The sequence below is a fragment of the Symsagittifera roscoffensis genome, chromosome 6 (genome assembly GCF_963678635.1).
Source record: "Symsagittifera roscoffensis chromosome 6, txSymRosc1.1, whole genome shotgun sequence".
NCBI lineage: Eukaryota > Metazoa > Xenacoelomorpha > Acoela > Convolutidae > Symsagittifera > Symsagittifera roscoffensis.
The window spans coordinates 16,403,819-16,431,194 of NC_087067.1; the positions used below are offsets into that span (position 1 = coordinate 16,403,819).

Sequence of the window (27,376 nt, forward strand, 5' to 3'; positions counted from 1 at the left end):
CTTTTTTGAATATGGGGGAAATCGTTGAGTTCAGAACGAAATCTGAAAGCACGAAAGTGATAAATTCCAGTATATGACAGCAGATATTGTTGTGCATTTCCTCAGGTCTTACAAATTACTGCGGCTTTCGTTTTTTTTGCTCCGGTTTATGTCGTAGTGCTTAGTTTGAGTTTCGTTTTTTAAACCCCGGTCCTGCTCATCGTCCGACCATCCGTTGGGGAGGGGGATGTCAACCATTTTGCCGTAGTCATCCCAACGTAAGGAGACGGATGACACTGGGACCCCTCCTACCGTGACCGTTTGGGTTTTGTTGCAGGTGGATTGTGATGGGTCCTCCGAGGTCTGGCACTGGGATCCACATTGACCCTCTGGCCACCTCTGCCTGGAACTCTTTGATCAGAGGCGCTAAGCGGTGGTGTCTGCTACCCAACGAAGTGCCCAAACATCTCATCAAACCTCAAGTAGGCTCCATATTTATTATGTGATTTTCGTGGCGTATATTCAAAAACAAAGGGCTTGATGTGGCCATTGAGACTTCGTTTTTGTGACAAAGTTTCTTTTACAAGAACAGAAAAATAGTCAAAATTTGAGCTGATGCTATTCCTTCGCGTAAAGTTCTCATGTTGTTATTTCTTAACTAGTGTATGTCCATTTGGACGCGCCTATGAGCTGAAAGTTTTCTATTGAAAACATTTTTTTGGTTATTAAGGACAATTTATCCAAGGCTAAACAGATTTCTCGACTGTTCAGCTCTTTACGGAGAACTCCTGGTTAAATTTTCTATCTATTTTGGTGATAATGTTGGACGGAGTTGGTGGTGTTTAAGGCTAGTGACAACTGTAGCAAGCAAAAGGACGAGGCAGTCACCTGGTTCCGCTACGTACATCCCAGAGTAACCAGTGCTGCCTGGCCAGCCAAATGGAGACCCATAGAGTTCATTCAACTCCCTGGCGAAACAGTATTCGTCCCAGGCAAGTTACGTCGTAGACCGTATAAGTCCCACCCCTCCTCACTTCGAGTTTCGAATAAAATGTACAGGATAACTAGTATAACTATGAGACAGTATTTAGAACCCACTTTAATCACTGACATAGATTGTCGACGAATTGAACTTTATAGTCAATTTTGAAGATTTTTTTGCTATTACATAAAACTTAGTTCAAAAAATAAACAAACATCCAAATAAATAATAAGACTATGTTTTATTGCAAAAACAGCGGATGAAAATTGCCATTGGGTATTTATGGTAACTCTGAGGAGCCTAAAATAAGTACCGATCTGAAAAACGAGAGAAGGTTTCTACAGGAGAAAAAAACAGCCCATTACTTTGAGAGATTAAAAAACTGACTCATCGGTCAAGCACTTTTCGAAGCACATTATTAACGTTTGTTGAAGCGTTTATTCATTTATGTCGCACTCAATAGCTTCAAAATAACCGGTTGATACCATTGGTGCATTAATAAAGAAATTATCATGGACTTGAAGCAAATCATTTTTGTGATGAGGTCCTATGAACTCAGTCGGGGTAAAGCATTTAAAGACGAAGCCATGTTTTAAGGAGGTTGGTGGCACGTGGTATTGAACCTTGACATATCAGTTGCGATGACTCAGAACTACTGCAACACCGGTAACTTCAAACACGTCTGGCTCAAGACCGCCAAGGGGAGACCCAGATTCTGCCACAAGTGGTACCGGACACTGAAAAAACTAGGTCGTGAAGACTTAATTGCGATGGCCCACGAAGTGAGTCGCAATAATCCAGAACACTTCCCAAATCTGGCAGCCAACCTGTCTAGTTCAGACTCTTCCAGTGATACGAGCTCGGCCTCCAGCGACAGTTCGGCGTCTGTGGAAGAGGTAGTCGAGCCTCAGAAAGCCAAAGTGATGCCCATTTCAGCATCAACTTCGTCGTCTTCGTCATCTTCGTCTTCAGCACAAGAGGTACTACTTTTCTATATAATGAGGCACAACCTCAGTTTTTTCAACTCAATTGGCTGCAAGCTCCACTTCCTGATTTTTTGGGAGAAAACTATTTTATAACCATAAATGCGCAACGTTTTGCAGGAATAGATACGAAAATTAAGAGATCGCGTATATAATTTTAAATTGCCCCGCCCTAATCATTAAGATCGAATATCAGATATGATCACATCGGAGGAGTAACTTGGACGTCCAATGGTATCTTTCTCTTGATATAAAATCCATATATATTCCTGATATTTTTTTTTTTCAAGAATTGTACGACGCAACTGTTGCTCCACAGTAGAATTATTTTCATGTTTATAGGTTGCAGTCACAGCCAAAGACGAATTCTCATCGTCCAGTCTTTGCATCGAAGAGACAACAGGCTCAACTGAGGTTACTCTAGGTGGAACCAATGTCAAACAAATGGCTGCTTCTGCTGCGCCTCAACAGGAGGTGTTGTCGAATTCATGTCGCAATGGGGGCGAAGGGGGTGTAATGGGGAGGGGCGAGGAGTCGCTAGTTGATGATGCTGATTTGAGTCCGGACACTTCGGACGATGACAGTGGCATGGAGGAACAGGACAAGAAGAGGTTTGTCAATCCAACTCTATTACCCTTGCGATAAGCAAGAGTTTTGCAATTGGTTACTAGACCCCGTAATTTTTTTCCCGTAAATAACTTTGTTTACAGGACTCGTCTCCTGGAGCCTGGACTCACTCGTATGCTTCCTTAATTATAAATTCAAATTCAATCTGGCGTAGTGGTAACATCTGCTTAAGACGTCATGGGCTTTTTTTTGCATACTTGAGTTTGCTTTTTAGGACTATCGCTCGTCTGCTTTTTCAGCTTATGAAGTTTTTGTGTCTGTCTGCTTATTTTTGCTGGCTTAGTTCCCGCTCAAAGGACTTTTTTTTCCAAAAAATTGGCTTTTTCGCATTCTGAAAGCTCTTTGTAAAGTTTCTAACGGTGCATCTAATTTTGTCCCGTTCCGGGAATTTGGCGCTTTTATTGCCATTTTTCTATATTTTTGTGACAAAGTTATTTTAAAAGATTTTTTTTTTCAATTTTTGATTTTTTTTAAATTGATTTTGATCACAGTCATTCGTTTTTGTATCGCGACTGGCGAGAAGCTCAGTTTCGCTCATGTGTATACTATCGAATAGCAACAGTGTATAGGTCACGATAAATGTGATCGAATTCTAATTTCGGAATTAGATTTTAATTATCAGATTATCCAGCGAAACGTTAGAAAAATATCGATCCAGTTTTCTCAAATTCGGGTAATTTAATCAAAAAAACGTGTGAATCATAAGTTGCTGCTGAAACTCATTTTTTTTCTCTGCAATTCGAAATTTTGAAGTTTCAAAAAAAAAATCAGTGATTTTTTTCTTGGGTTCATTGACTCTTTGCCAGTTGTCTGTTGGCTATGTTTTTATTTACAGCTTGCGTTTGCGAAGTTCAGCGTTGCCTCTGTTTGTTCGGATGATTGTACTCTAATATATGATAGCGTTTTTCGTTTTTTTTTGTTCATGCTTTGATGTTATTAAGGAGGTCAGATAATTCCCTTTGTTAAGGTCAGATAATTCCCTTTGTTAAAAAGAAGGCAAACTCAAACTATCGAACAGCAGAAGTGTAAAGGTTACTTCAAATTTCGAAAATGGGGCGTCAATTTTCAGATTTCCGTGCGAAATATAACATACCAATCGATTTATCGAAAAGAGCCAATCATAAATTCGAAGAGCTTCATTTTAAAACAATCTTACTTTTTTGAAATTAGAAAGTTGATATTGTTTAAAAAGTCAGTTTTTTTTGTTTTCGTGCGTTCATTGACTCTTTTCTAACACGCTGTTGGCTCTGTTTGAAATCCTGCATTGCTTTTCTCGTTTTTGAACAAAATGTATGAGTCGTAGTACTGTACTGGACAGTTACCAGTTATTTTCAATAAGTTATTCAAATCAGTTGTTTGTCCTTTGCTTTCATTGACTTTTTTCTAATTGTCTGTTGGCTAGGGTTTTCAGCCCGTGCTTGCGAAATTCAGCGTTGCCTCTGTTTTTTTGATTTTCACAGTCTTGTTTTGTTTTACCATGCTTTTGTAAAAGCGTGATTGCTTAAAACATGAATTTTCGATTCGTCGAGTCGATGATTGTAGTCCAGACTCTAATATCCGATGATGTTTTTTGTCTTGTTTGTTCATGCTCAAATTCGATGTTTTCAAGTTCAGATAAATTTTTTTGTTAAAAGGAAGGCAAACTCAAACTATAGAACAGCAGAAGTATAAATGATACGAAAAATATGTTGGACTTCTAATTTTTTAGCAAATGGGGTTTTAATTTATAGATTTCCCTGCGGAAAAAAAAGTTACCAGTTTGATTCAATTTTCAAAATTGGATTAATTTTTATCGAAAACAGCTTATCAAAAGTTGTTGCTGAAATTGGAAGAGCTTTATGTCAAAGGACGTCTCTTTTTCTTTGAAATTTGAAGACAGTTTTTTTTATTATTTCGTGCGTTCATTGACTCGATTCCAGTTCGGTGTTGGCTCTGTTTGAAACTCGGTTTTACTGGTCTCATTTTTGAACCTAATGTATGAGTCATAGTACTGTAGTATGATTTATGGGTTGCGATTATTTCCAAAGTTAACAGGTTCTGTATACAGTTTTCATCCCAAATTCCAGAATTGATTTTTTTTCGAAAATCGTCTGAAGTCTTAAGCTCACTTCTCTTGCTCAATTATTGTTGTGACCATTTGAAAAACGGCGAGAAATTTTGTATTCCGTTGTTTTAGTTTCTTTTTTTCGAAGCAAAGTCAGGTTCCACAAATTATCATCGAAGAGCTGAGTAATATATCATCTTAAAGCCCTGTCAGTCGTCATTCGAACGACATCATAAAATTTCGAAAGTTTTTTCCCTGTGTCGAGAAAAACGGGTTTGAAATTTATGATTTTTCGTTTTAATTCGAGTGAATAAAGCGAGCGAGCAGGCCTACAGTAGGCTATTTTATTAGCTTAATTTAAGCCGTAAATACTTATTTCTATTCGAGTAAAGCTAGTTTTGTTATGTATCTTGGAATCAAAATTTTTAGAATTTCAAAAACTGCAAGAAAAAGTTCATTTGTTTTTTTTGTTTTTATAGTAATTTTTCTACTAAAATTATTTTAGAATTTGCGTATTACTACGACTGTCTACTTTTTCGTTCAATTTTTCTATCACACCACGCCGAATAAACGACATTAATTTGAAAAAAAATGGTGTTGCGTTTTATGACTATGGTCGGAACATTCTGTGCTACTTTCACAGTAACCGGCTATCTTTGTTTTTAAATCACAAAGGATTATATTCGTGTTAACAAAGGTTATTTCTATCCTCCTCGCTAAACAGCATAAGGGAGAATGTTAAAAAATTGTTTATGATTGAACACTTTTTGTTAGACAGGTTTAGCTACAGGCACGAGAAAAGTGCCTTAGTTAAATATAAAGTTGAAAATATTGGAGTTTATTTTCGTTGGTAGTGTTCCCTTGTGCTGTATGTTTTACATAGAATTTTGAAGGTTAAATGAGCTTAATGCTTTTTTGCGCGGAATTCTTTAAACTGGACTTTTTGTTTCAGGAGAAAAGTTGCAGCTAACTCATAAAAGGCAATCGTCTTCTCCCGGGGTCCAATCGCTGACAATCTAATATCAAGAATGTTTCCAAAGGAAACCTCAAACCGCTTTCTGCTAACAATGAACTCATTAAAAAAGGCTTTTTAGCTCCACGTTTTTGTTGCTCTGACCGAGCATAATGGATATACCTATGTATTTACGTTAATTTAATTTCTCAGTTTTGTTTTAAGCAGAAATCAAATTGAGCTTACTAGAAAAGGAAACTAGTTGGCTGCTTTATGCAGACTCTGGATAAAATTCACTCAAATATTGCGCGGATGTTGGCTGGTAATCACTGTTGTTCTCGAAGGCTCGAATTATGATATCTGTTAGATACTTTCATGATACCTGCTTAACCTACTTAATAGTTATTGATTGTAGTAAATTCTGAAGATTTTGATCAAGTTTTTAGAAATTTGAAATAAAGCAATGAAAGCTTCATTTAAAAGCTTCCTTGGCGTATCCCCTAAAAAGAAAATCCCGACAACTCCAAAATCTCAATTTCCTGCTCCTGCTGTCCAGCAGACTATAGAAAAACCAGAACATGAGTCTTTTATCTGCGGTTCAATCTATGATTTCAATGCAAACCAAGTCAACCAGGGTTTTTATAGAGACCACATTGTAAAAGTCTCAACAACCGTTGAGGAAGATATAAACCTGCAAGGTACCAATCAACGTCAACCAACGTATGATCTAATAGACCATGGCTCATCTAATTGGGATACCTATTACCATCTTGCAACCCAAAGTAACGAGCGATCCGGCGCAATTTCATACTCAAATCAATCTATTTGTGCGCCTGAACTTAGATACTCTTACAACAGCCAAATTAATGCTCCTGAGTCTGTGTATAAAGATACATGCGTTAAACTGCCTCCAGAACCAGCTCACCAAGAACAGCAGCCATACAATCCGCAAACCGAAAATACAATTTACGAATACAATGATAGTGATACCAACTATAGGGAACAGAATTACGACGAAATGCAAGTCGTTTCAAATGAAGCAGAATCACCGCTCTCTGGAATCCGGGTTACACGTGTTTCAAGTCTGGCGGAATCAGTAAGCAATCAGAAAGGAGACAAAGATGTTGAAGAATCTACCGGCCAACCCGCTCATTCGAATGTCTTAGATGTCTACCCGGGGTACCGAAATTCAATGTCGGTGTCGGAACCTAAAACAAGTGTCAATTCAAAAGAACTGGCTAAAGGCAGTCGCAGTCAAGGAACAGTTGAAATCGGCAGCTTATTTCAGCAGCAAAGCGAACCGATACTCGAACTCACTCCTGATGAGCGAGTACTGATTAAACAAGAGTTTTATCTCCCTGTTAGCGAAGGCAAAGACCCGAATGCGCCAATTTGCATAGAAAGTGACGACTCCTCTATTGAATTTCTAGTTTCAAAGAATGCAAAAAGTTATCAACATCCATCATTTGTGAGAGAAAAACGAAAGTGTGTTCTGAATTGCGCGAGCGATGGTGAAGATAACGACCTGGAAGTTATTGAAATACGTCCTCAATCGTCTAGTAAGTTTAAAAAAACCATACAATTTTGGCTGCTTGCGTTTTTAGGGTCTGATTTATACTACCAGCCAATGCGCAGATTTAACGATTTTTAAAATATAGAAGTAACGAAAAACAATGTTTTTCCTAACTATATAAAAACGCGCTTTAGTTGTTACATTAAACGGAATCGACAGTCGACTTTAGCATCAGTTGTCAGTGCTCCTGTCATTTCCATGTTTTATGCAATGCCTAAAAGAAAATTTGTTGAAAAGAGTAATTAGCCTGTCAGCAATGAAGGTAAGGTTTCAGTTGCACTTTCTGGTGATAAAGAATTCTGAGTTCAGGGGCTTGCTTAATGTAAAAGGCTGAAATGCTATTCACTTCATAGCTCGTGATGCTTTTTTTGCGAAAAAGTCTCTACATTTGTTCACGCTCAATTCATATATTAAAAGGAAAGCAAACTGCTCTATCGAACACAAAACTAAAGGTCACCAGGGGCGGATTTGGGGGGGGGGGGGGCAGGCGGGGCGCGGACGCTTTTTCCTTAGGAATTCGACCCCCTGCCGACCCTTTGATACTTTTTCAGAAATCCATTTTTGGCCAACCGACCCTAAAATTTTTCTAAAGGCGCCTTTGGCGCCAATATATACTAACTTTGAGGGGGAAGCGCGCCAAAAAAACGCGATTTTTTTGTCAAAATTTTTCAAAAAGTGCCCAAAAACGGCTTTTTTGACTGTTTTTTCAAAAATTTGACTGCGGCGCAGAAAATTTTGCCAAAATAGGTGCAAAACAGTGCTTTGCAAAACAGTGCTTTTTTTTGGAAAATCAAATCGAGAAAATCCTAGATCAATCAATCAATTTTTGAATTTCGAAAATCTTTAAACATAACTTTTTTCTTCGAAAGTTGAAAATGTTCAAAAGTTTTCAATTATTTTCGTTGTTCTGGAGAACTTCACTTTTCACTTTTCTAACCATCTGTTGGGTAGGTTTATTCACGCTTAGTCAAGTACATCCTAAAACGCACGGATTTCGTAAGGCCTGTTCAGTCGTTATTTGAGCTGCAATAAAATCGAAGTGAACCAAGTTCAGAAAAGACTACTTACACCTGCGAGGCTATTTAACGGGTTATCTATTTTTGAAATAAGAAAGGTGATATTTTTCAAAAAAACTGTCTGTTGGCTGTTTTTAAGAGTCTACTTTTAACCAAGCTCGCCCAAAAACAATCATTTGAAGGCATTTAAGCTGCATGGCATTGATAGTTATCTAGCATTTGTTTTATCTGCTTCATTGGTGGATATTGCTTCCTGCATTACAATCGATTATGCCGCACACGAGACAATTACACTAGCCAGCTTTACCGAGAGCAGTGTAATAATACGGTTATTCTTTTTTCCCGTCCTAATTCGCAAATACTGGTACGAATTTTTGATAGCACTGTCTTAACTTATTCCTTATCGAATGTCAAAGCACATGCTATCAAAATGCCGTAAGCACATCTGAAGCATTTTGATATATCAAATGAGTCGAAAAAAGCTATTTGTTCAAACAGAAGTTTTCCAAAGTCTATATCTGGAATTTTTTGCGGAGTGCAGATTGTTTGCGAAGTGCAAATTGGACTCTGTATTTAATTGGTTAGCTACAGTTTTAGCCATTTAAAGAAGCTTATAACAAAATATGATAGGTCTATAGTCAGATATCATCCTTCAATTCTCTGTTTCAAAGAAGGAAAAATCGATTTACTAAATCCTAAAAAAAGTTTCTAGCAAATTAAGAATAAAGCAGTAGAGTCATTGCAAATTAATGAACGATAACAACATTGGAGAGGGCAAACTAAAAGCAAATTAAGTACCAACTATGCGTCCAGGCTTAAATTAAAATTTTCTACATTAATACAAAAGAATAAATTTCCAAAACAATATGTTTTAAAAAGCACGCAGAAATTATGATAAACTTCAACATAAAGTGCTGATTTAAATTATCCGGACAAAATGAACAAAACTTGAATTTTCAAAGACGTTTTTCTCAAATGGGGTTAACACTAGACAGAAAGTGAAGAGAACAAAACTTGCTTAGAATTTCATCAGAAACAATATGGTGCAAACTTTTCTCCAAAACTCTCAACCAAAACTTTACGCCAAAAATGGGTAATTTTGGCTTTTTCCGTTAATCAAAATTTCCGCTGAAACTACTAATAATTGATGAACAATTTAAAACACAAGAAGCTTCTTACACAGCCCAACAAAGTTGTAGAAAGGTCAAAATTCCAAAAATTTGTTTTAGAGAATATTTTTTTGCGTAATAGTCAAGAAATGTGATTTTTACTATGAAAAACCCAAAATCTTTGTTTAAAAACAAATTTTAAAATAATTTACGCAAATTTTCGGAGATATAAGTTTTTTGAAGCTTTGTCGTGCTGTGTAAGAAGCTTCTTGTGATATAAAATTTTCATCAATTATTAAAGTAGTTTCAGCGTAATTCTTGATTAATTGAAAAATGTCAAAATGACGCATTTTTGGTGTAAAAATTTGGTTGAAAATTCCGGAGCACAAGTTGCACCATAATAAATCTTACAAATATCTAAGTAAACTTTGTTTTCTTCCCTTCTTGTCTAATCTTAACCCATTTGGGGAAAATGCCGTTAAAATTTCTCAATTTCTTTGTTTTGTCCGGTTAATTTAAATCAACGCTGTAGTACCAATGCTTGAAAGGAAAGAGAAAAAAGTTGTTTTTAAAAAAAAAGTATATATTCAAAATTGGCAATTTCTTTTTAGCCAGACCGATTTACTCTCATGGTAGAGATGAATCGAGAATAGTTATATCTGAGAGTTTACAACATCTTATTCAGAAAAAAAGCCTATTCGATTTTTTTAATTTTTTTTTCAAAAAAGTTATAAATTGCAATTTTGCAAAGATTTAAATTATAGATTTATATTTATTTTTGCAAAGATAAAAGTTTTAAATTGCAATTCACATATTTATACAAGCTTGTGTTATAATATGAACTTTCTTTTTTTTTCTCCAACCTAAGTCGCGATGCAATTGTTGCGACAAAATGTGTTCATTTTGAAAGCGTTCACTTTGATCCAGCTATTAAGTACAGCCAATGCTCTGGATGTTAACACAGACAATTTTATTGCAAATAGCACTTTAGCTTCAAGGTATCATAGTTCTATAGCGTAGAGGTAGGGAAGGAGACCAGCAGCAAGATAAGAGGGTTCGAAGCTGGCGGGGTCGGCTTTTTTAATGAACTTTTTCATATGCTAGTTCAAATGCGTCCGCTTTATATATTGAGACATGTTAGTTGGTAATTTTTTTTCAAGTTGACTGGTACTGCTAATGCGTCATAATAGGCTTGCGTCATTTAGCATTTATATAGACTCATAATTGGCCTACGTCACTTAAGAAATTTTGTAGGCTCAAAGTTTCACTCATTCAGTTTTTTCCAGTTGCGTTGTCGGTCATATTTTTGCTTGTGTATGCGAAGTGCAACTTCGCCTATGTGTTAATAACATGCTAATTGCAACTTAAAGTTCTCCTAATATGTAAACAGCACAGTTTTGCTATTTAAAAAAAAAACAGTTTTGAACTACGAATTCCCTAAAACTGGAGTATTTTCCTTATTCCAAAAAAATTTGTATACAGTTGATAAACTTGCTCACATTGATTTATGAATTCAACATCAAATTTTTACTGAGTAACTAAGTCGACCAGTTGAATTTGTCACTGTCTATCTATGTATCATCTATAGAATCAAGTTAACTGTGATCAGAACATTCTGCGCGACATGCACAGCAATCAGTTAATCTTGCTTGCCCTGGCGATTAGAAAGTTTTCAATATCTCGAAATTTTTTTCTTTACTTCAGTTTTTGAAGGGTTAAAAGAACAGTGATCGATTTGGCACATATATTCAAGTGGCGAAGTAAATAAAGAGAAGAACTTTTTGAGGAATGATGATTTAACCGAATCTCGATTTGAGTAAAAGTTAGAGCGAATTGAGTTGCATTTATCAAAATGTGCACTTAGATTGTCATTTAGCAGTTTACTTTGGACTGTAGGCCAGTGTTTTTGATTGCTAATGAACATAGTGAAGGCTTTTATATAGACCGTGTCAATTTTTTTAGGTCGTGATGATGATTTATATTCCAGGAAAAATTTTAAAATTTGTTCATGAAAAATTTGATCTGTCGATTTTCAATTTGTCCAAATCAAATTGATTTGGTAAAGGGAATTCAAATTACGCTTTCCAATTACCAAAACGGAAACGGCGCAAAAAAGCCAACAACTTCTAGTTTTGAATGCGGATGTTAATTTTTAGATTTCGCGGTGGAATAAAAAAAAATTACATCTAGCTCCAGTTTTTTATATTGGGTTATTTTTATGAAAAAGGTACACGTAAAAGATTCAAGTAAATCAATGAGCATCAAAATAATACTTTTTTCCCAAGTTCAAAAATTTAAATTTTTCAAAATAAGTAATTTTTTTCCGGTTTCCTTGCATTCATTGACGCTTTTCCAACTCTGTTGGCTATGTTACTATTTACCCTTTTCTCTGTAATGTCTTCCAATTTCGAGTGAACCATCTCAAGCTATGTTAAAATCACGTCGAATTTTTTAAAATCAATAGTAGCGTATTTCAAATGTATTGTTAATTGAGGGTTATCTATGGAAAATTTTTGATCCGTAGTTTCAAATAGAAATAAACTCAAACAGACATGCAGATAGCAATCAATTCAGACAGAAATAAACAATATTTCATTTTTGTTTTTGTGCAATAGACGACAACTCAAGGAGACATAAATGCTCGTCCATGTGCATGAAGAAAGTGAACTACGACAGAAGTTTATCCATTAATGAACAGGTAAGTTCAATGTCACATCTTTCAAAATTAAGTTATGACCGAGTCGGCGTGATAAATTGCTGTTTTGTAGGTTTCGTTTTTGCAAATACCTCTCAGAATGTTTGGATTTGTCAGAAATGTGAAGGAAAACTCGCTTACAAAGAAACAGACAGTCAACTATGAGACTCCGTGCGGAAAAGTAAGTGCTTCATTTTTCGACCCGCCGCCCTCTTTGTTCACGCTGCTATTTTTGTCCCGATTTTTGCAGTTTGGCATGGAAATCATCATGAGTTGCATTCAGAGTATTGTCATCGCTTTTTAAATTCGCTTTTCACGATGGTCGCTTTTTAAAAAAAAATCATTTTTCGCTTATCCAAATGTACCGCTTTTCGCTGCTGAATACTTTTCGCATAACTTGCTATGGACGTTTTTTCACAATGAGGAAGAACTCAGAACAGACTTTTTGCCGACGTTCGAAGATCGCAACGGATTTCAAAAAAAGTACGTGCGATTATTTTTGGTAAAATTCTGAGGGTTTGAAAATTCAAACAACTTTTTCGCTTTCGTTAACACTTGAAAATTCGCTATCGCTTTTGCTTATACTCCTCGATTGGCTGCTTTTTTCACCGTTTTCAGCGGGACAAGACTCTGGCTGCATTAAAAGTATAAATTTTTGCTGCAGCTACTCAGAGTCTTTAACTTCTAGATGCGTGGACCAGGTTTGCTACATGGTATTCAAAATGTCAATGGCCGTTTCAAATAGACTATTTTTTTCCATTGTATTTGAGTAAGTCCCAATAAACAATTATATTTACTGTATATCTGGCACAGGCTAACAAATGTCTTGTCGGCCAAAAAAGAAAATTTCGACGTTCAAATTTTCCTTATTTATGATCAAATATCATACATAACTCTGGATATAATCTTTTGGAAGTTTTTTGGTTTGTCCAAACAAAACTTGCCTTATTAGTCGAAAAAAGTCTTCTCGTATTGCAAAATAGCCTTTAACGCCTATTGTAAACTACAACGTGGGCTTGATTTTGCAAATGTTTTTGTTGCAGATATTGCACAAAATGTTCGATGTCGTTCGGTACCTGTGTGTGGTGAAACAAGACCAGCTCAAACCAGAGATGTTCACATTCAGTCCTAATGTCTCCACTGATTTGAAGAACGCAATACCATTTCCGAATCTTCCCATAATACTGGACATTTCCAAAGGTATATATATATATGGATGCTCGAAGTCAAACATTGTTGTAGCTTATAGCGATTGAGGTGAGTAAAAAACCGCAATTTTCCGTCTACGTAAAGCTCTCAAAAGTCGAAAAATATCGTTCCTGTCTGGATAAGAGTTGCTTTAGTTTTCCAAAAAAAATGAGCAAGTTTTTCTAAAAAGTTCCAAGGGAGCGACAGTGAAGTCTCCGCATCAAGTCGAACGACAGCTGATTCGAAGCCTTTCATGATCTGTGTTCGTTTCTTGTGAGCGAAGCAACATTTTGCAGCCCTAAAAATACCCAATAAGTAATCACAGGCACGTTTCCTCCAAATGAGCTCGTATGTTTTCAGTCTAGTTACCTAAAGAATGATTAGTTAATTGGGATTGAGGCAATAAAATTCAACCATTTTACTTCATAAAAACAAAAAACGCATTCCTTTGTCTTTGAATACTTTAGGAATGGAAAGAATGCCTATTCCTGTTGTGAATGACTTAAATGACGAGGTCGACATTCCGCTCGACTTCCGCTACATCACAACGAGAGAGTTCGAACCAATCGCAGCCAAAGACCTCAGGATGACTCACGACGCAGACCCCTCGTGTGAACAATTCTTCGTAACTTGCTGTTCGTGTGAGGACTTGTGTGTCAAGACAGCTACATGTGAGTGCCGACAGTTGACGGAGTCCTCGACCGTGACGAAGCGAACACCGGCTGGATGGCCCGAAGCGGGGTAGATTTCCAAAAATATATATCGGAAGAGATCTTGTCTTAAAGATGTTAAGGGGTCTTTTCATCATGGAGTAATTAAATCAGTTGTGTATGACAAAAAATGAATCTTCAAAATTTTTAGAGCGTTTTTAGAGGAAAATAATCTTCCAAGAAAAAGTAGAGCAAAAAATCGGGCGCCCAAAAATAGATGTGGCAAAAAATGTGTGCTATGAAAATAGAGCATGAAAATAACTGATAGTTTTGCAAATCACCATAGATAATTGTATGAAAAGGAAGACCGCCTGCTTTTGACCTCAATTTATGACTGTTACTTAATGTTTTGCTCTGACTTCGCAAATCAAGAGTGTTTTTAGCTTATTAAGCTTTGCCGCTTCTACCATTTAAGATATATTTTAATTCATGACTTGTTTAGTTACTGTTATGGACGTCTGAACTACCAGTGGGCCACCGGGGTGTTCGAGTGCAACCCTAAGTGCAGCTGCAGTCCCGGCTGTGGCAACAGACTATCGCAGCATGGACTCACTGTGCCCATGCAGGTGTTCAAGACTCCCAAAATGGGGTGGGGAGTGAGAATCACTGAGGATGTACCCAAGGGCGCATACCTCGCAAAGTGAGCTAAACAAAATTAGAACCAGTTGCGACGTGTGGTTATATCAAAATTTTACTATGTTTGCTAAAAATGTAATTTTTTTATTAGAGTTTTCAACTAGAAGTGATTGAATACTACAGTTCTTTAACAGTTTTCTCGTAAAATTTTTGCACAAGCACTGTTTGTCGTGTAAGATCATCGATTATCTTTTTGGTCTTGCGAGAATGAATTTTTTGCGAGAATGAAATGGCTTCTTACTGAATCTTTTGCGGCAATACAGTAGTTTATTACTGTCAAAAACTGTCAATTATTCAAGATTCTTGAAATTCATAGAGCTTTAGGTTGATATATGCTTTTTCCTTAAATTTCAAAATTTGGAAATTTCTTAAAAAGAAGTCTGGTGTTTGATAGACAGGTGCTATGGAGAAATTATAAAAAAAATTAGACTCTAACTCCGCAAAAAAATAGGTAATTTATAAAGACTCCTAAATTCTCAGCGGGACGCGTTGTCCTGTGAAAGCGTCAAAAAAACGTTTTTTAGCCAGTTTTACGCTTGCAATTAGCAAGCGTTATCAAATCGGAATATATCGAATTCAAATTTCTAAGCGGCTCTACCAACTGAGTCTGGAGGTAATGAATGGTATTTTTTTCTAACAGTAGTTAGAGGTATTTTGTTAGAGGTATTTTTTTCTAACAGTAAATATTCCGTTTCAAAGAAATTTTCGGCCTGTTGTCGGCTTAGTTGTCGGCAATTTTTTTGTTGAATGCCATTTTCTTGTAGCTACTTTTTATTTTTTCATTTACTCCTGCAATTTGTAATTCTACTTCCATTGACTTCGCATATTTTCCTTTTTTTTAATGTTTGAAGTTTTTTTCACGCTAAAACAGTTATCACAAGTATCCGTTAGATGGGTTCGAGACATGTATCTTTTTTAAGACCTTTCAGTCTTCCCAAAAGTTTTTTGAATGTTGAGACAAACCTCTTGGAATTTTTTTGTTTCCTATTTTTGATGAAAAACTTAGTATTTATGCTGGGGTTAGTGGAATCAGTTTTAAACTAGTATTTATAATTGGATATGAATACAATTTTTATTATTGATAAAACTATCACTATAAAATATCACTAACTAACCAATCAAATTCCATCTCCAGCATTGACACTTATTTGTAAGTGCTGAAACTACTTGTAGTTTCAGCACCAGAACAGTTTGAATAAATCTTAGACTAAAGTTGTTCTATTTCTGGATAAACTCCAAGAACTAACTCGCGAAAACCAGTATATACTCGATCTATTGAGACTAGGAGATATAAGATTAAGATTAAGATTGGTATTAGACTAAGGAGTTGCACGAATCTATCTGGTTGAAATTAAGATAGCGTGACGAACAGACGGTGTACCTTATCTGAAATTACTCTATGAGTACAGACCAAAGGTCATAACTAATCTGGTGCGAACATAAGTCTCGAACAAGACCTTAACTAACTTAGAATTAGACAAGTAAACTTAGAATTAGACAATTGCAAAAGTTCAAAAATGTTAGATGGAATAGACAATTTAATAGAAATATCTCTACGTCTCCATAAGTTTACGCCAATTTTACAAACAATACGAGAAATACCAGGTATTGCTAGAAGACCAAGACCAAGGCGTGAACAACGATCAGAAAACGGACCAATCTACTACATTATAGTAGGACGAACACCGGAACAAGCTTTTGTATTTAGAATACTCAATGCAGCAAGTTTAGATTTTCCTTTATTGACATGAAAATTATTTGAAGAGTAGTTCTTCAACAACTCATTTGGTGCTAAACCTAATATTTTAACAATAACGACTGATAAAAAAACACAAGTCGATCCCCCAAAATTTGCAGTAAATCATAAGTTTTAAATAAATAATTTATTGAATAAGAAATACAAAAATTAGTTAGTATTGAACTTTACTGTTAGTTTCATGAATTCTCTCACATCATCTTTTTTCATCCCAGCTTCATCACCTAAAAAATAACAGCATAAATTCAAAAAACTAATATCGTTTTAAACTTTAATTTTTATTCTTTTTAAATTGAGACCTCTACATAAAAAACTATCAAGGCTTATCCTTGCTTTTCCATAAAATCACTTTTTTTCATAAACAGATCGTCAAGGTTTTCGTTGGATCTTTAATTTCCCTTAAAACTAAATTTATTTTATTCAATTTCTGATCATCAAGGCTTCCCTTGGATCAAATCAGAACAATTTTGTTCTCCCCACCCCATAATTTTAAAAGTGTCTTACGACCTCAAGCGTCGATTCACTCTCCAACCCTTATAAACGACCCAGGACTAAAAGAACTTTTTGAAAAAATAACCATTTTAATTAAGATAGACAGTGAAGAACTTCGGTTACTCATGCTTCACTTGAGCCCTTCATCTTAGATGACCCAGGCTAAAATCCTTAAATAGTTAGTAAGTCATAAAATAGTATCTAACGATCTGCCTGTGTTCTTATTAACACTGAATCTTGTGGATTGATTTACTATTCTCCAACCCTTGATCACAAATCACAACCCCCTAGTTAAGATTAAGTAAGTCAATCATAAAATAAAACCTAGTCACGAGAAGTTAAAAAATCATTAAAACGAATTGATATACTCTCTCTCCAACCCGTCAACCACGACAATCTATGCCCCAAGTTAGGATAACCACACAAAAACCGTAAGAACCAACTGTTGAGGAAAATAGAAACTCTAACCCCCGAGTATTGCACCCATCATCCTAAACCTTATGTCAAGAGATAATCTAGGCAGTAAACAAACAATCATATTACAAAAATGTTTAATTAAAAACGAAAAATACGATCTTGTAATCACACCGCACAGACAAACAATAGGATATATTAGATCAAAAAGACAAACACGGAAAAAGACATTAAAACAAAACAAAAGCAAATTATCTAAAGAAGTTTTTCAAAAAGACGAAGCGCAGTCTCAGAATCAGAAACAAACACAATACAGGAACTTCAAGACTTGAAAGATTCAATATATAAGAATAACCCGATAGAAAATCAAAAATATTTTTATGACTCAGAAGCTACAACACCATCATCAAATAAAGGAAAACTCAGAGTAAAGAATCAAACATTAACAAACCAGTACGCCTAAATAATTGGAATCAACCAATAAGACATATTGAAAGCTACACATTAACAGTTCTACAATACAAAAAATGATAGAATACAACGAAAATTCGAAGATAACTCGATACTTCCTTTTTTTATACAACCACAAATTGATCCCGCCCGAGGACAAGTAAAATTTTGTCACAACTTAATTGTAAATTTATTCGAAAAAGGAAATTGCCCATGTAAACAAAAATTTCCTGAAATAAGAATAAAACGGCAAATCCTTGATCACTATCTCAACGGTATATGTATATTACATCATGTTTCGGTATATTCACAATTGAAATCTTATCACTACAATCACATCACCCTACACATCAAATACAAACAGATGATATAGATATAGAATTCTCAAAAGTTCTCACAGATTATATAAAAAATATACCACACCAAAATTCACAAAGAGCAAATTCAATATTCACAAATGATGCTTTTGCAATTTTTTATAGTTTCATATCTATAATAGAATTTTAAAAAAAAACACAAAATGAGTCACCGTCTCAAACATCCCAGCACTCAACTGTAAGACAAGAAATCTTTCTTTTCTCAAAGTTCTTAGATGCAATCCGTGAAAACCTTATTAGTAACGAAAATTCACAAAATGTCAAACATGATCTACAAAGAATACTAGCATGGTTCATAATTGATTATTTTGTCCATAACATCGTTCTCATAGCACAATCAAGAAAAAGTTTTCGACCACAAAGTTCAGACGATGAAACTGTACTAGCATATGAATCAGATTATGTTTGGGACCCTGATTGGTCTCATCCATCACTTATTAATATAACAACTGATGTATCAAGTACAGCAATCACTACTATCTCTGTTGATAAAGACAATGTTTGAATAACTCCACTTACTATTGATGCAACACCTTTAAATTATAATGCAATGTCTACTGATAGAACAGGAAATAATAGTTTAAACTCCACATTCAATAACACTCAAGAAAATTTAAATGGAACATAAAATCTTACATAACAAGATATTCAAACCCAATCACATATTTTGTTTTCTTAGAACTTAGTGGCTCTCCTTTCCTTCCCTGTTTGCTAGCTTGCAATGGTATTTTTGGGGTATCGCAAGTGATGCGAAGCTCCGCTTCGCCTCTGTGTCAGAAAATCAATGATCTATCACTCCATTTGTTACTGTTTTTTTTTCATCGAGTTTGTAATACCCGTCTAAATACTTAAGGCGCATGTTTTTGCTTCGAATAATTGATTTGTCTAAAAATGTACTATGTGCTATGACCACTCGCAACAACGAGATTTGGAACTTGTTAATGCAAACCTTAACAAAATAATTTAACCCGTGCTATGCGTTTGTAAGCTTTTTTGTCATATTAATTTAGCGTGAAGTGAATATGAGCTTCAAGAATATCGTTTTATGTATTTGCGTAAAAAGGGCTTTTGTGTGGCTATATATTGATGTAATACATTCATTTTTGTCATTTGTTTTTTGTTGCGATTTTTCCGATTAAAATTTCTCTAGATCATACAATATCTCGTTTCCTCGTTTCTAGTTACATGGGTACTGTTATGGACCCTTGTGGGGACGAACTGAATGCGACAGGGGGTCACTCTCTGCATCATCTGGACTTGGACCTCCTAGAAGTTGTCGATAGAGAAGAGGGTCTGAAAAACAGAGTGCCCAGAAGTATCCAACCCAAGAGGGAACCGCCCCCCAAAGGGAGGAAAGACAAGCTGAAAGAGAAACAGGTTACAGTAGACGTGAACTCGGCGGCAGCTGTGGAAAGTGCAAAACTAGCCAAAAACGCCAATGGTTGGTAAAAGAATGGCTCATGTCTTAACTCATTTGAAAAGAAATAGACTAGTTTCGACTTCTTAACTAACCGTTTTTAACAATTTTTTTTGCAATCTGAAAGATATTGATGTCCTGAGCTCAAAACGAAAAAGGTGGTTCTTCTGTGACCATTTTTCTTAAAGTTATGAGGATTGTGCTCACTTCATGGTAATTATGCGCGCTAATTACTAGTTTTTTATCAATGCGGGCAAATTAAAACAATCCAAATTGAATTGCGGCATTCTAATTATTCCAAATAATTTTTTACAAGATGCAAAATATTTCATTTTGTACATGACATTGCGTGTGTAGGGAATTTAACAACAAAATTGACACTATGGCCAGATACCTTAAAAGTACAGTCGTAATATTTGGGACTTAGTTCTGATACGAGCAATCATGTTGACTTTTTTCTATTTTAGATCAATTTAGAGTGAAGAGTCACTTTTCATATTGATTCATAGATAGAGAGATTAGCTAACAATTTATGGTTATACTTTGATGTGGCCATTGGTAGTTTTTTTCTTAACTAGCCTTAAGTCCCACAGGCCCAAAAATTACATTAGTTTTGGAAAATCGATTTTTTTTTGCAGAATTAACGCTGATTGGAACCTTCTTCGCTGCTTCCATAGCAACCCGTTACCAATGCTTAAAAAAACATCCGGTTGCTGTGCAAGCAGCAGTTTTTTCTCAACCAAAGCAGTATTTTGATTTGATTCAAATATAAATCTTTTTTTTTCAGGAGAAAAAACGGATACTATTAAAGTCGAAGTGCTTGAACAAACTGAAGAGATGCCACAGGGTGAGTTAGACGAGAAAAAGGGCGAGGTGTCAAATGAGGATGACAAGCAAAGTGTGGCGACTGGAGTGAGTGAGATTGAGAGTGAGACTAGTCCTTTTTTGTCAACGAGGGAACAGCTGCACGGAAGGAAACACCCTTTCTTCGTCGACAGGTGAGAGGAAGAATAATTAGACAGAGAAACCAAAAGTAGGAACAGTGATCGTTTCGGTCAAGTTATTGAAAAATAAAAGAAACATTGATAGAAAATTGAGAGATGTTTTCCAAAACTGTTTTTTTTTCAGGGATGGAAAGGTATGGTAACTTCAAGTTATCCCGATCGTTATTTCTGTTTTAAGTGAAAGTCTCCCACCGGGAACTCGTCTACCTCTCCGACGTAGTAGTTAAAGTCGTAATGCTACATTCTGCCTCTTGAATGTACGCACCTGGACAACGCCTTCATGACTAACTAGTTTTGGCATTGGGCTTGCTTTTGTTCCCGAATATCGTTGCTTCGCATGGCAGTAATTTGCTCGTTTTTGTTTCTCCCACCTACAAGTTTTTACTAGTGAAGTCCGATTGCTTATACTAGCGAGCTTAAGCTGCTTTTTGGTATATTACGGCGTTTTGTCCTTGACTAGTGCATGTGCTTTGACGTTCGATTATTAGTAATAAGTTAACACAGTTAGTGCCTTTTCATTAATCAAATGAACCGAAAAAAGCTATTATTTTCAAACAACAAATAAATAGTTAAACTCGATTTCAGAAATTTTCCAACTCAAACTATTTCGCAATTTTTTGAAATGAACAGTTTAAACATAAGTTGGCTTTAAGCTTTCCAGTTTGTTACATGCAAAATTGTGTCTATTTTCATTTGCTGCCACTTTTGCTGCATTGCATTGTTAATTTATTAGCACATGCAGCTGCTTTGTTTGTAAATTATCATGGTTTGTAGCGCATGGTCGTAGGATCCTTTCCGCCACAGCAAGAGTGTTTTTTTAAAGGCTTATTTTAACCTTTTTTTTATTCACTTTCTGGATCTACTTTTTGTGGTTTTTTTCGCTATTTCTTGAGAAGCGCAGCTTGGCTCTTGTGTATAAAAATTGACACGCGCAGTAATTAGGCCATGATAAAACTTTTTAGCCTTCTGATTGATTTTTGTAAACACACTCATTACAATATAAATTTGAGCACGTGCGAGCTGGGGAAAAGAAAAAGAGCCTATTGATTGATCACTGACTTCTGAATAGAGCACTGATAAGAGCAGAGCGGAAATCATAGCATTTCATCACCTGTGCTACTACCTTGGTTTGATGCGAAGTTTTGTCGACTCAGTTGTGGTGCTGAAATGGTCGGTTATGATCCGCTGCTCAGTTTCACATACTTTTGGCGATTTTTCAGGTGCTTGTTCCAACGAGTGGCATGTCTTTTTGCAGTCAGGTAAGGGGCAGTCAAAATGATTTTCTTGAACCCACCGTTGCAGATCTCTGCGGTTCTTTCAATTCCTTCATCATTTTTAATTCCTTTATAATTTTTATCACTATCGGAGGTCTGGACTCAAAGATCTGATTGGATGTCTCTGAGACGCCTGTTTATCTGTTTCTTGCTTTTAAACAGTTTTGTTTTCACAGTTTCTATTAGCACAATAAACTGTTTTCGGCCTTTTACCAATAGCTTTTGCTTTAAAATCTCGCTATCAGTGAATCTAAATTTGATGATCGGATACTGCAATTGGTTGTCTTGGTCTTGAGCCCATGGTTGTCAACGTCTGCCCTTAGCTGCTTCATCCAATCTTTTTGCCAAACCCTAGCTTCTTCAAGTATTTTAATCCAGCTATCGACCTGACGAAGTGTACTGTTGAACCGTACTCCTGCATAGTTGGTGTGCGGCTGGCATTGTTTTGACTTTCAGTCTCATGTTGGTTCTTTTTCTAGCCTAAAGCACAATTTAGCACGATTTAAACCTACTTTTAGTCTACCAGTATAAAAAAATGATAACAAGGGTCTTTATGCCGCTCAAGAGGACTGGCGTTAGGAAGGTCTCAATGAGGAGGCCATTATTCCTGAGAGTCAGTATTTTTAACACCAGAGTTGCTATAAGACGTAGCCTTGCTATTCTGGTCTTAGTAATGCGAGCGTTGGTAGTCTTGTCAGCGCTTCAATCAGATGATATGATGCTGCCGAAATATTCAAAGTGATTAACCTGTTCAACTTTTTCACTGAGTATATTGATAGGGACAAAATTATTGTCTTTGATGTTGATTTTAATAATTTTTTTTTCGTATCAAAAATTAATTTAGCCAATCCAAAGGTTTTTGCCATCTCATTGGGCGACTTGGTAGCGTTTGATTGATTGTCAGAGATACGCGCCAGATCACCAGCGTATGCTAAATTCCTTCTCTCTCCGTTGGTCTTTCTTACGAAGAAGGCAACCAGGAATTGAACAACAATCGGCTTAGCACGCAACCTTGCCTCACTCCTCGGTTCAGTACAAAGATGTTATCCTTAAGCATATCGATTGGCATGGCGTCTAGCGCTTCAATCACAATGAAGGTTTTACAAGTTTCCAAAATGAACAGCTGTTCTTATCAATCTAAACGAAAACCATTTTTCAGGTCGCTGAAAGTCATACAAAGAGGTTGATTGTTATCAATACTCCATAGACGCAAACATCTAATTGAAAAGATAGCTGCGCCTGTTGACCTGTGGCTTCGAAACTCAAATTGAAAGGGTGAGATTTTGGATAACTGTTTATATACCCTTTTTGCAGTCACCTCAGCGAGCACTTTCCTGTTTTGGCCCAATAGGAAACTGCTTTGATACTTGTTCGGTTCTGTTGTACTTGCGTTTTTGAACGTTTTGAGCTCTATCGCGTCCTTTCAAGCTTATAATTTTTTTCTGGTCTAAACCAAATATCAATGAAGATACCGGAGTTGATTTCTCTGAAGGTTTGTAGTACTTGTGCCCCTCTAGGAGGTCCAATATACGCAGTGCTAAGTGACCTTTCAAATCTTTCATTCGCCGCTCTGTTTGTGCACAGATTTTCTAGTGCTTTTGAAACTTGCAATCAACGACTTAACAATTGCAACTCCTCTTTAGCCAACTCAAGTGAACACTCGGAAGAGTCTTTTTCAACTCCTTGTATGCTTCGTGCGTTTGTCCGAGTTTGTGTTTGTCATGAATTTTTTCCAGCCCGCTCCTGAACTTCCTCAACTTGTTGCTCTTCTCCCTTTTGCTTCTGCTTTTTATAACCAACTTCTCCTTTTTGCAACCAACTTGTCAGTTCTCTTGTTTTAAACCTGGCTGTGTATATTTTTCCTTTTTGATAAAACCATACGTTTTTCTGTAGTTTTAAAGTACACAAAAACGTACCTTCTAATTTTTCCGGTTCTGCTTGGGGTAGCCTGATATGAACACTACACACTTATTTCTTAAGAGTGCTGTTAAAGCGAAAAAAGCTTGTAGAGAATCAAGTGTAGTATCATATAAAAGCTTGACTCATTGTGATTCGTGTTCCAAAATAACAGTTTCAAAAATTCTCCCATTTTTGACAAAATTTAGCCTGCATTTTTTCGTTTTTCAGATTAAGTCTTAACAAAATTACGAATGAAACTTAACAGTCAACTCCATTTGGGCGAGAATCTTGCATTAACCTAGTCATTATTACCTTTATTTTTTGTGGCTTTTGACTACCTAATTCAATTGCCCCTTGCTGAAAAAAGATCAGTGATCGTCGGAACATTATGTGCTACTTGCAGGTCTTGGCTCTTTTCTGCTCGCCCACCTTCAGCATTTTATCCCCCACAATTCGAAAACCCGCACAAATTTTCGAGTGTTTTAGTGCTTTTTTATACCCAGCTTGAGGAAACCTCTTCAGCCTTCTAGGTTGTAAATTTGTATTATTACGATTATTATTATGATTATCATGAGTATTATGATTATTATTATGATTAATATTTCTACTTTTATTATGATTGTTATGATTATTATGATTATTATTATGATTATGATTAATATTTATACTATGATTATTATGATTATTATTATTATTATGATTATGATTATTATTATTATAATTATTATTATTATTATTATTATTATTATTATTATTATTATTATTATTGTTATGATCATTATTATGATTATTTTTACACAAGCATAGCTTGTGTTATAGTATGAACTTTCTTTTTTTCCAACCTAAGTCGCAAATATTGTTGCGGAGCAATTGTAGCGACAAAATGTGTTCATTTTGATTCAGCTATTAAGCACAATCAATGCTAAGGATATACTAGGGAAGAAGACCCGCAACAGAATAAGAGGGTTCGAACCTGGGCAGGGTCGGATGTTTTTAGTGAACTTTTTCGTATACTTTGAAATGCGTCCGCTCTAAAAATTGAGGCATGTTAGATGGTAAATTTCTTTTCAAATTGAGTGGTACTGCTAATTATGTAGAGTCATAATTGGCGTGCGTCACCTGAGAAATTTTGTAGACTCAGAGTTACACTCGTTCAGTTTTTCCCAGTAGCGTTTTCGGTCATATTTTTGCTTGTGTATGCGAAATGGAACTTAGCCTCTGTTATTATTATAATTTTTTTTATTATGATTATTATGATTATTATTTTTGCTATAATTATTATGATTATTTTTTTCTATACGTATAGTTGTTATATGTGCTATTATGGCTAAAAAGCGTTATCAAACATATTTAGTCTTCATATTTAAGATTGTAAAAACCGTCGTTACACCATACGGCTCGTCTCCAGTTTCCCACCCCATGAAAAAATACAAAGAAATTGTTGAAAAGTAAAATTGTTCAGATGAGAATTTGCATGTAAAAAATATTGTAGCAACTTGTTCACTTTTTCACACTGACACTTTTCCTTACAGTTTGGAAAATCAAAAGCAATTTTAAATTGACTTTCGTAAAGTGAGTTTCCGGAAAATTCGAAGGGGGACTAGAAAAGAGCCCACCAGACAATTGACGCCATAAAATTGTGGGGAAAGGATAAAGAGCTGCTACCTTTTCCAGTTTCCCACCTTCTTGTAAAATTACAAAACAAAACTGTTAGAAAATTGTTCACATGGCATTTTGCATGTTAGAAATGTTTTAGAAATTTGTTCACTTTTTATAACATGAAAAGTCATTTTAAATAGGCTTTCATATATTGAATTTCAGACAAAATCAAGGTGCGACTGGAAACGAGCCGAAACCGGATATCGTTGTTACTTAAAAGGGCTTTTGTTTTAGCTTTGAGGCTGGCAACTATGCCCGCTTCTTCAACCACTCCTGCAGCCCCACCATGTTTGCACAGAACATCTTCACCACCTCACATGACCCACAAATTCACCAGATTGCTTTCTTTGCCTTTGATGTTAGTTTCTTTTTAGCGAAGACGAAACATCTGAATATGGGACAAATTAAACAACGTGTTATGCATGGTCGCACTGCATAATCTGAGTGCCTTTTTCCACTCCCACTACCACCTTCAATTTCAATTTTGAAAAACTACTCTAACGTTGTCATAATGCAATGGATCTTGAAATGGTGAACAAATTAACAATTGTGAACAGATTTGTTCTTCTTACTTTACATCGTAAAATGACGCGTTAAGCCATTATAACACGTAAAACAACTATAAAAACAACTTTTGAAACGTGTGCTCGGCGGAAGGCGGGTTTGAAAAGAGCCAATCTGAGAACTGCAATTCTTGTCATATGGTAATGGTTTAAAAAAAAACGTTTTCTATAGGATCTGAAAGCAGGAACTGAGTTGACATACGACTACTGTGTCAAGAGCGATCCAGACACTCCAGTTCAGCAGGAATGCCACTGTGGATCCGAGAACTGCCAAGGACGACTTCTTTGAAAACATTTAACAATTTACGAAGTGACCAAATTTGTCTAAACTGAACTATTTTTCTTGAAAAATTGGTGTGGGACGTCTCCTATCCGAGAGTTTTTGAATACCGTAGTGGGAAAATAAAGCTTAAAATTGCGATCCCAGCTAGATTGAATATGTTGTCTAGCTAACCAATCGTATGCCAGTTTTCGCTATTCGGGAATGCACATTAGAGAAAAAGAAAGTTGCACCTGAACTTGAAGTAAACCAGTTTTTTAAACTGGCAGCCGAGAAGAGACTGAAATTTTATATAAGACAGAAGTGAAGTAGAAAATTGAGCTGAGTTTGAGTTGAATGTTTTAATGTCGAAACGAGTGTGAATAAATTATCCGAAGTAAAAACCAACCGAAAATGCGCGGAATATATAAGCCAAACCGAAAAGTTATATCATATGAATGAAATTTGCTTAACTTTCGTAGCTGTTACATAATTGTTACATAACTATTATATTACACTAATGTATTTTCGGCTGACTGATAATTAGGCTGGTTTATGCTCGGTTTGTTTATATATCACCGTAAAAACACGATGCTATCATTATCATTATGCTAAACAACTAATCAGCAAGATGTCATTTATAGTTGAGTGATGTTTTTTTTAAATTAAAATAACATGAAGTTTCAAAGGTTAAATTTATCAAAATGTAAGGGTTAAATGTATTTAGGAAACAGTTTGTTTTTTTTTGGTAATGTTAATTAGATTTATTACGAATGATAATGCAAAATTCAGGATTAAATCAAAATTCAGTTTAATATTTTTGCACGTGCGGTATCTAGGGGCTTTCAACATGCAACAGCAGCGTGCCAACTTAAGGGGGGGGGGGTCTTGGTGGTTTGAAATTCTGTTTGCCGAAATTCTGTTTTAGTTGATTTTAGTCCCAGTCATTCAATATTTTTTATCGCAAGTGGTGCGAAACTGGATTTCGCCTCTGTGCATACATTACACCTACCGCATTTACTTTACGCATTTAAATTTAGCTTGTTCACCTGTTAAGCAGTACCATGTAATGCTGCGTTTAATAATAACTACCATGTAATGCTGTGTATTGTCCATAAGTGCCAATGAACGCATTTAAGAAACTTATTAGGTATTTTTTTGAACAAAGTGTGAGGAAAGTCTTAAAGCTTGTTTAATCATGAATTTTTTCGCCATTTGACTTTTGATTTCATTTCTTAATTCACTTCATTTCCTTTGATAAAAGGAAGGCAAAATCCGCGATCCAACAGCACAGTGTAAAGATCACAAAAGACTTGAT

At 35.7% G+C, this 27,376-nt stretch overlaps 3 protein-coding genes across 4 annotated transcripts in view; all 3 read left to right on the forward strand.

The window, feature by feature from the left end:
• Nucleotides 1-5,785, forward strand: part of LOC134847913 (bifunctional arginine demethylase and lysyl-hydroxylase JMJD6-B-like) — a 500,322-nt gene extending 494,537 nt beyond the window's left edge. For both annotated transcript variants that reach the window (XM_063865193.1, XM_063865192.1), the window contains exons 6-10: nucleotides 317-461; nucleotides 827-971; nucleotides 1,559-1,941; nucleotides 2,287-2,555; nucleotides 5,568-5,785. In XM_063865193.1, coding sequence (XP_063721263.1) covers nucleotides 317-461; nucleotides 827-971; nucleotides 1,559-1,941; nucleotides 2,287-2,555; nucleotides 5,568-5,592 — 967 coding nt within the window. In that variant the 3' untranslated portion in view covers nucleotides 5,593-5,785. The remainder of the gene's footprint in view (nucleotides 1-316; nucleotides 462-826; nucleotides 972-1,558; nucleotides 1,942-2,286; nucleotides 2,556-5,567) is intronic.
• A 231-nt stretch (nucleotides 5,786-6,016) lies between these two features.
• Nucleotides 6,017-19,432, forward strand: LOC134848614 (histone-lysine N-methyltransferase SETDB1-A-like). The gene is made up of 7 exons (XM_063866133.1): nucleotides 6,017-7,126; nucleotides 11,881-11,963; nucleotides 12,034-12,141; nucleotides 13,004-13,160; nucleotides 13,616-13,889; nucleotides 14,301-14,498; nucleotides 19,165-19,432. Exons 1-7 carry the CDS (start codon nucleotides 6,031-6,033, stop codon nucleotides 19,430-19,432), a joined length of 2,184 nt encoding a protein of 727 aa, XP_063722203.1. The 5' UTR covers nucleotides 6,017-6,030.
• Nucleotides 19,433-20,196: 764 nt separating this feature from the next.
• Nucleotides 20,197-26,455, forward strand: LOC134848551 (histone-lysine N-methyltransferase SETDB2-like). The gene is made up of 3 exons (XM_063866059.1): nucleotides 20,197-20,398; nucleotides 25,471-25,594; nucleotides 25,972-26,455. Exons 1-3 carry the CDS (start codon nucleotides 20,238-20,240, stop codon nucleotides 26,086-26,088), a joined length of 402 nt encoding a protein of 133 aa, XP_063722129.1. The 5' UTR covers nucleotides 20,197-20,237; the 3' UTR covers nucleotides 26,089-26,455.
• Nucleotides 26,456-27,376: the final 921 nt, after the last annotated feature.

Excerpts from the sequence above, each read along its gene's own strand:
- LOC134848614 (XM_063866133.1), top strand. The coding sequence starts at position 6,031 with ATGAAAGCTTCATTTAAAAGCTTCCTTGGCGTATCCCCTAAAAAGAAA. Across the intron at positions 13,161-13,615 it reads AATACTGGACATTTCCAAAG|GAATGGAAAGAATGCCTATT; the intron begins GTATATATATAT and ends TGAATACTTTAG. Across the intron at positions 14,499-19,164 it reads AAGGGCGCATACCTCGCAAA|TTACATGGGTACTGTTATGG; the intron begins GTGAGCTAAACA and ends CCTCGTTTCTAG.
- LOC134848551 (XM_063866059.1), top strand. The coding sequence starts at position 20,238 with ATGCCACAGGGTGAGTTAGACGAGAAAAAGGGCGAGGTGTCAAATGAG. Across the intron at positions 20,399-25,470 it reads CACCCTTTCTTCGTCGACAG|CTTTGAGGCTGGCAACTATG; the intron begins GTGAGAGGAAGA and ends CTTTTGTTTTAG. Across the intron at positions 25,595-25,971 it reads TTGCTTTCTTTGCCTTTGAT|GATCTGAAAGCAGGAACTGA; the intron begins GTTAGTTTCTTT and ends CGTTTTCTATAG.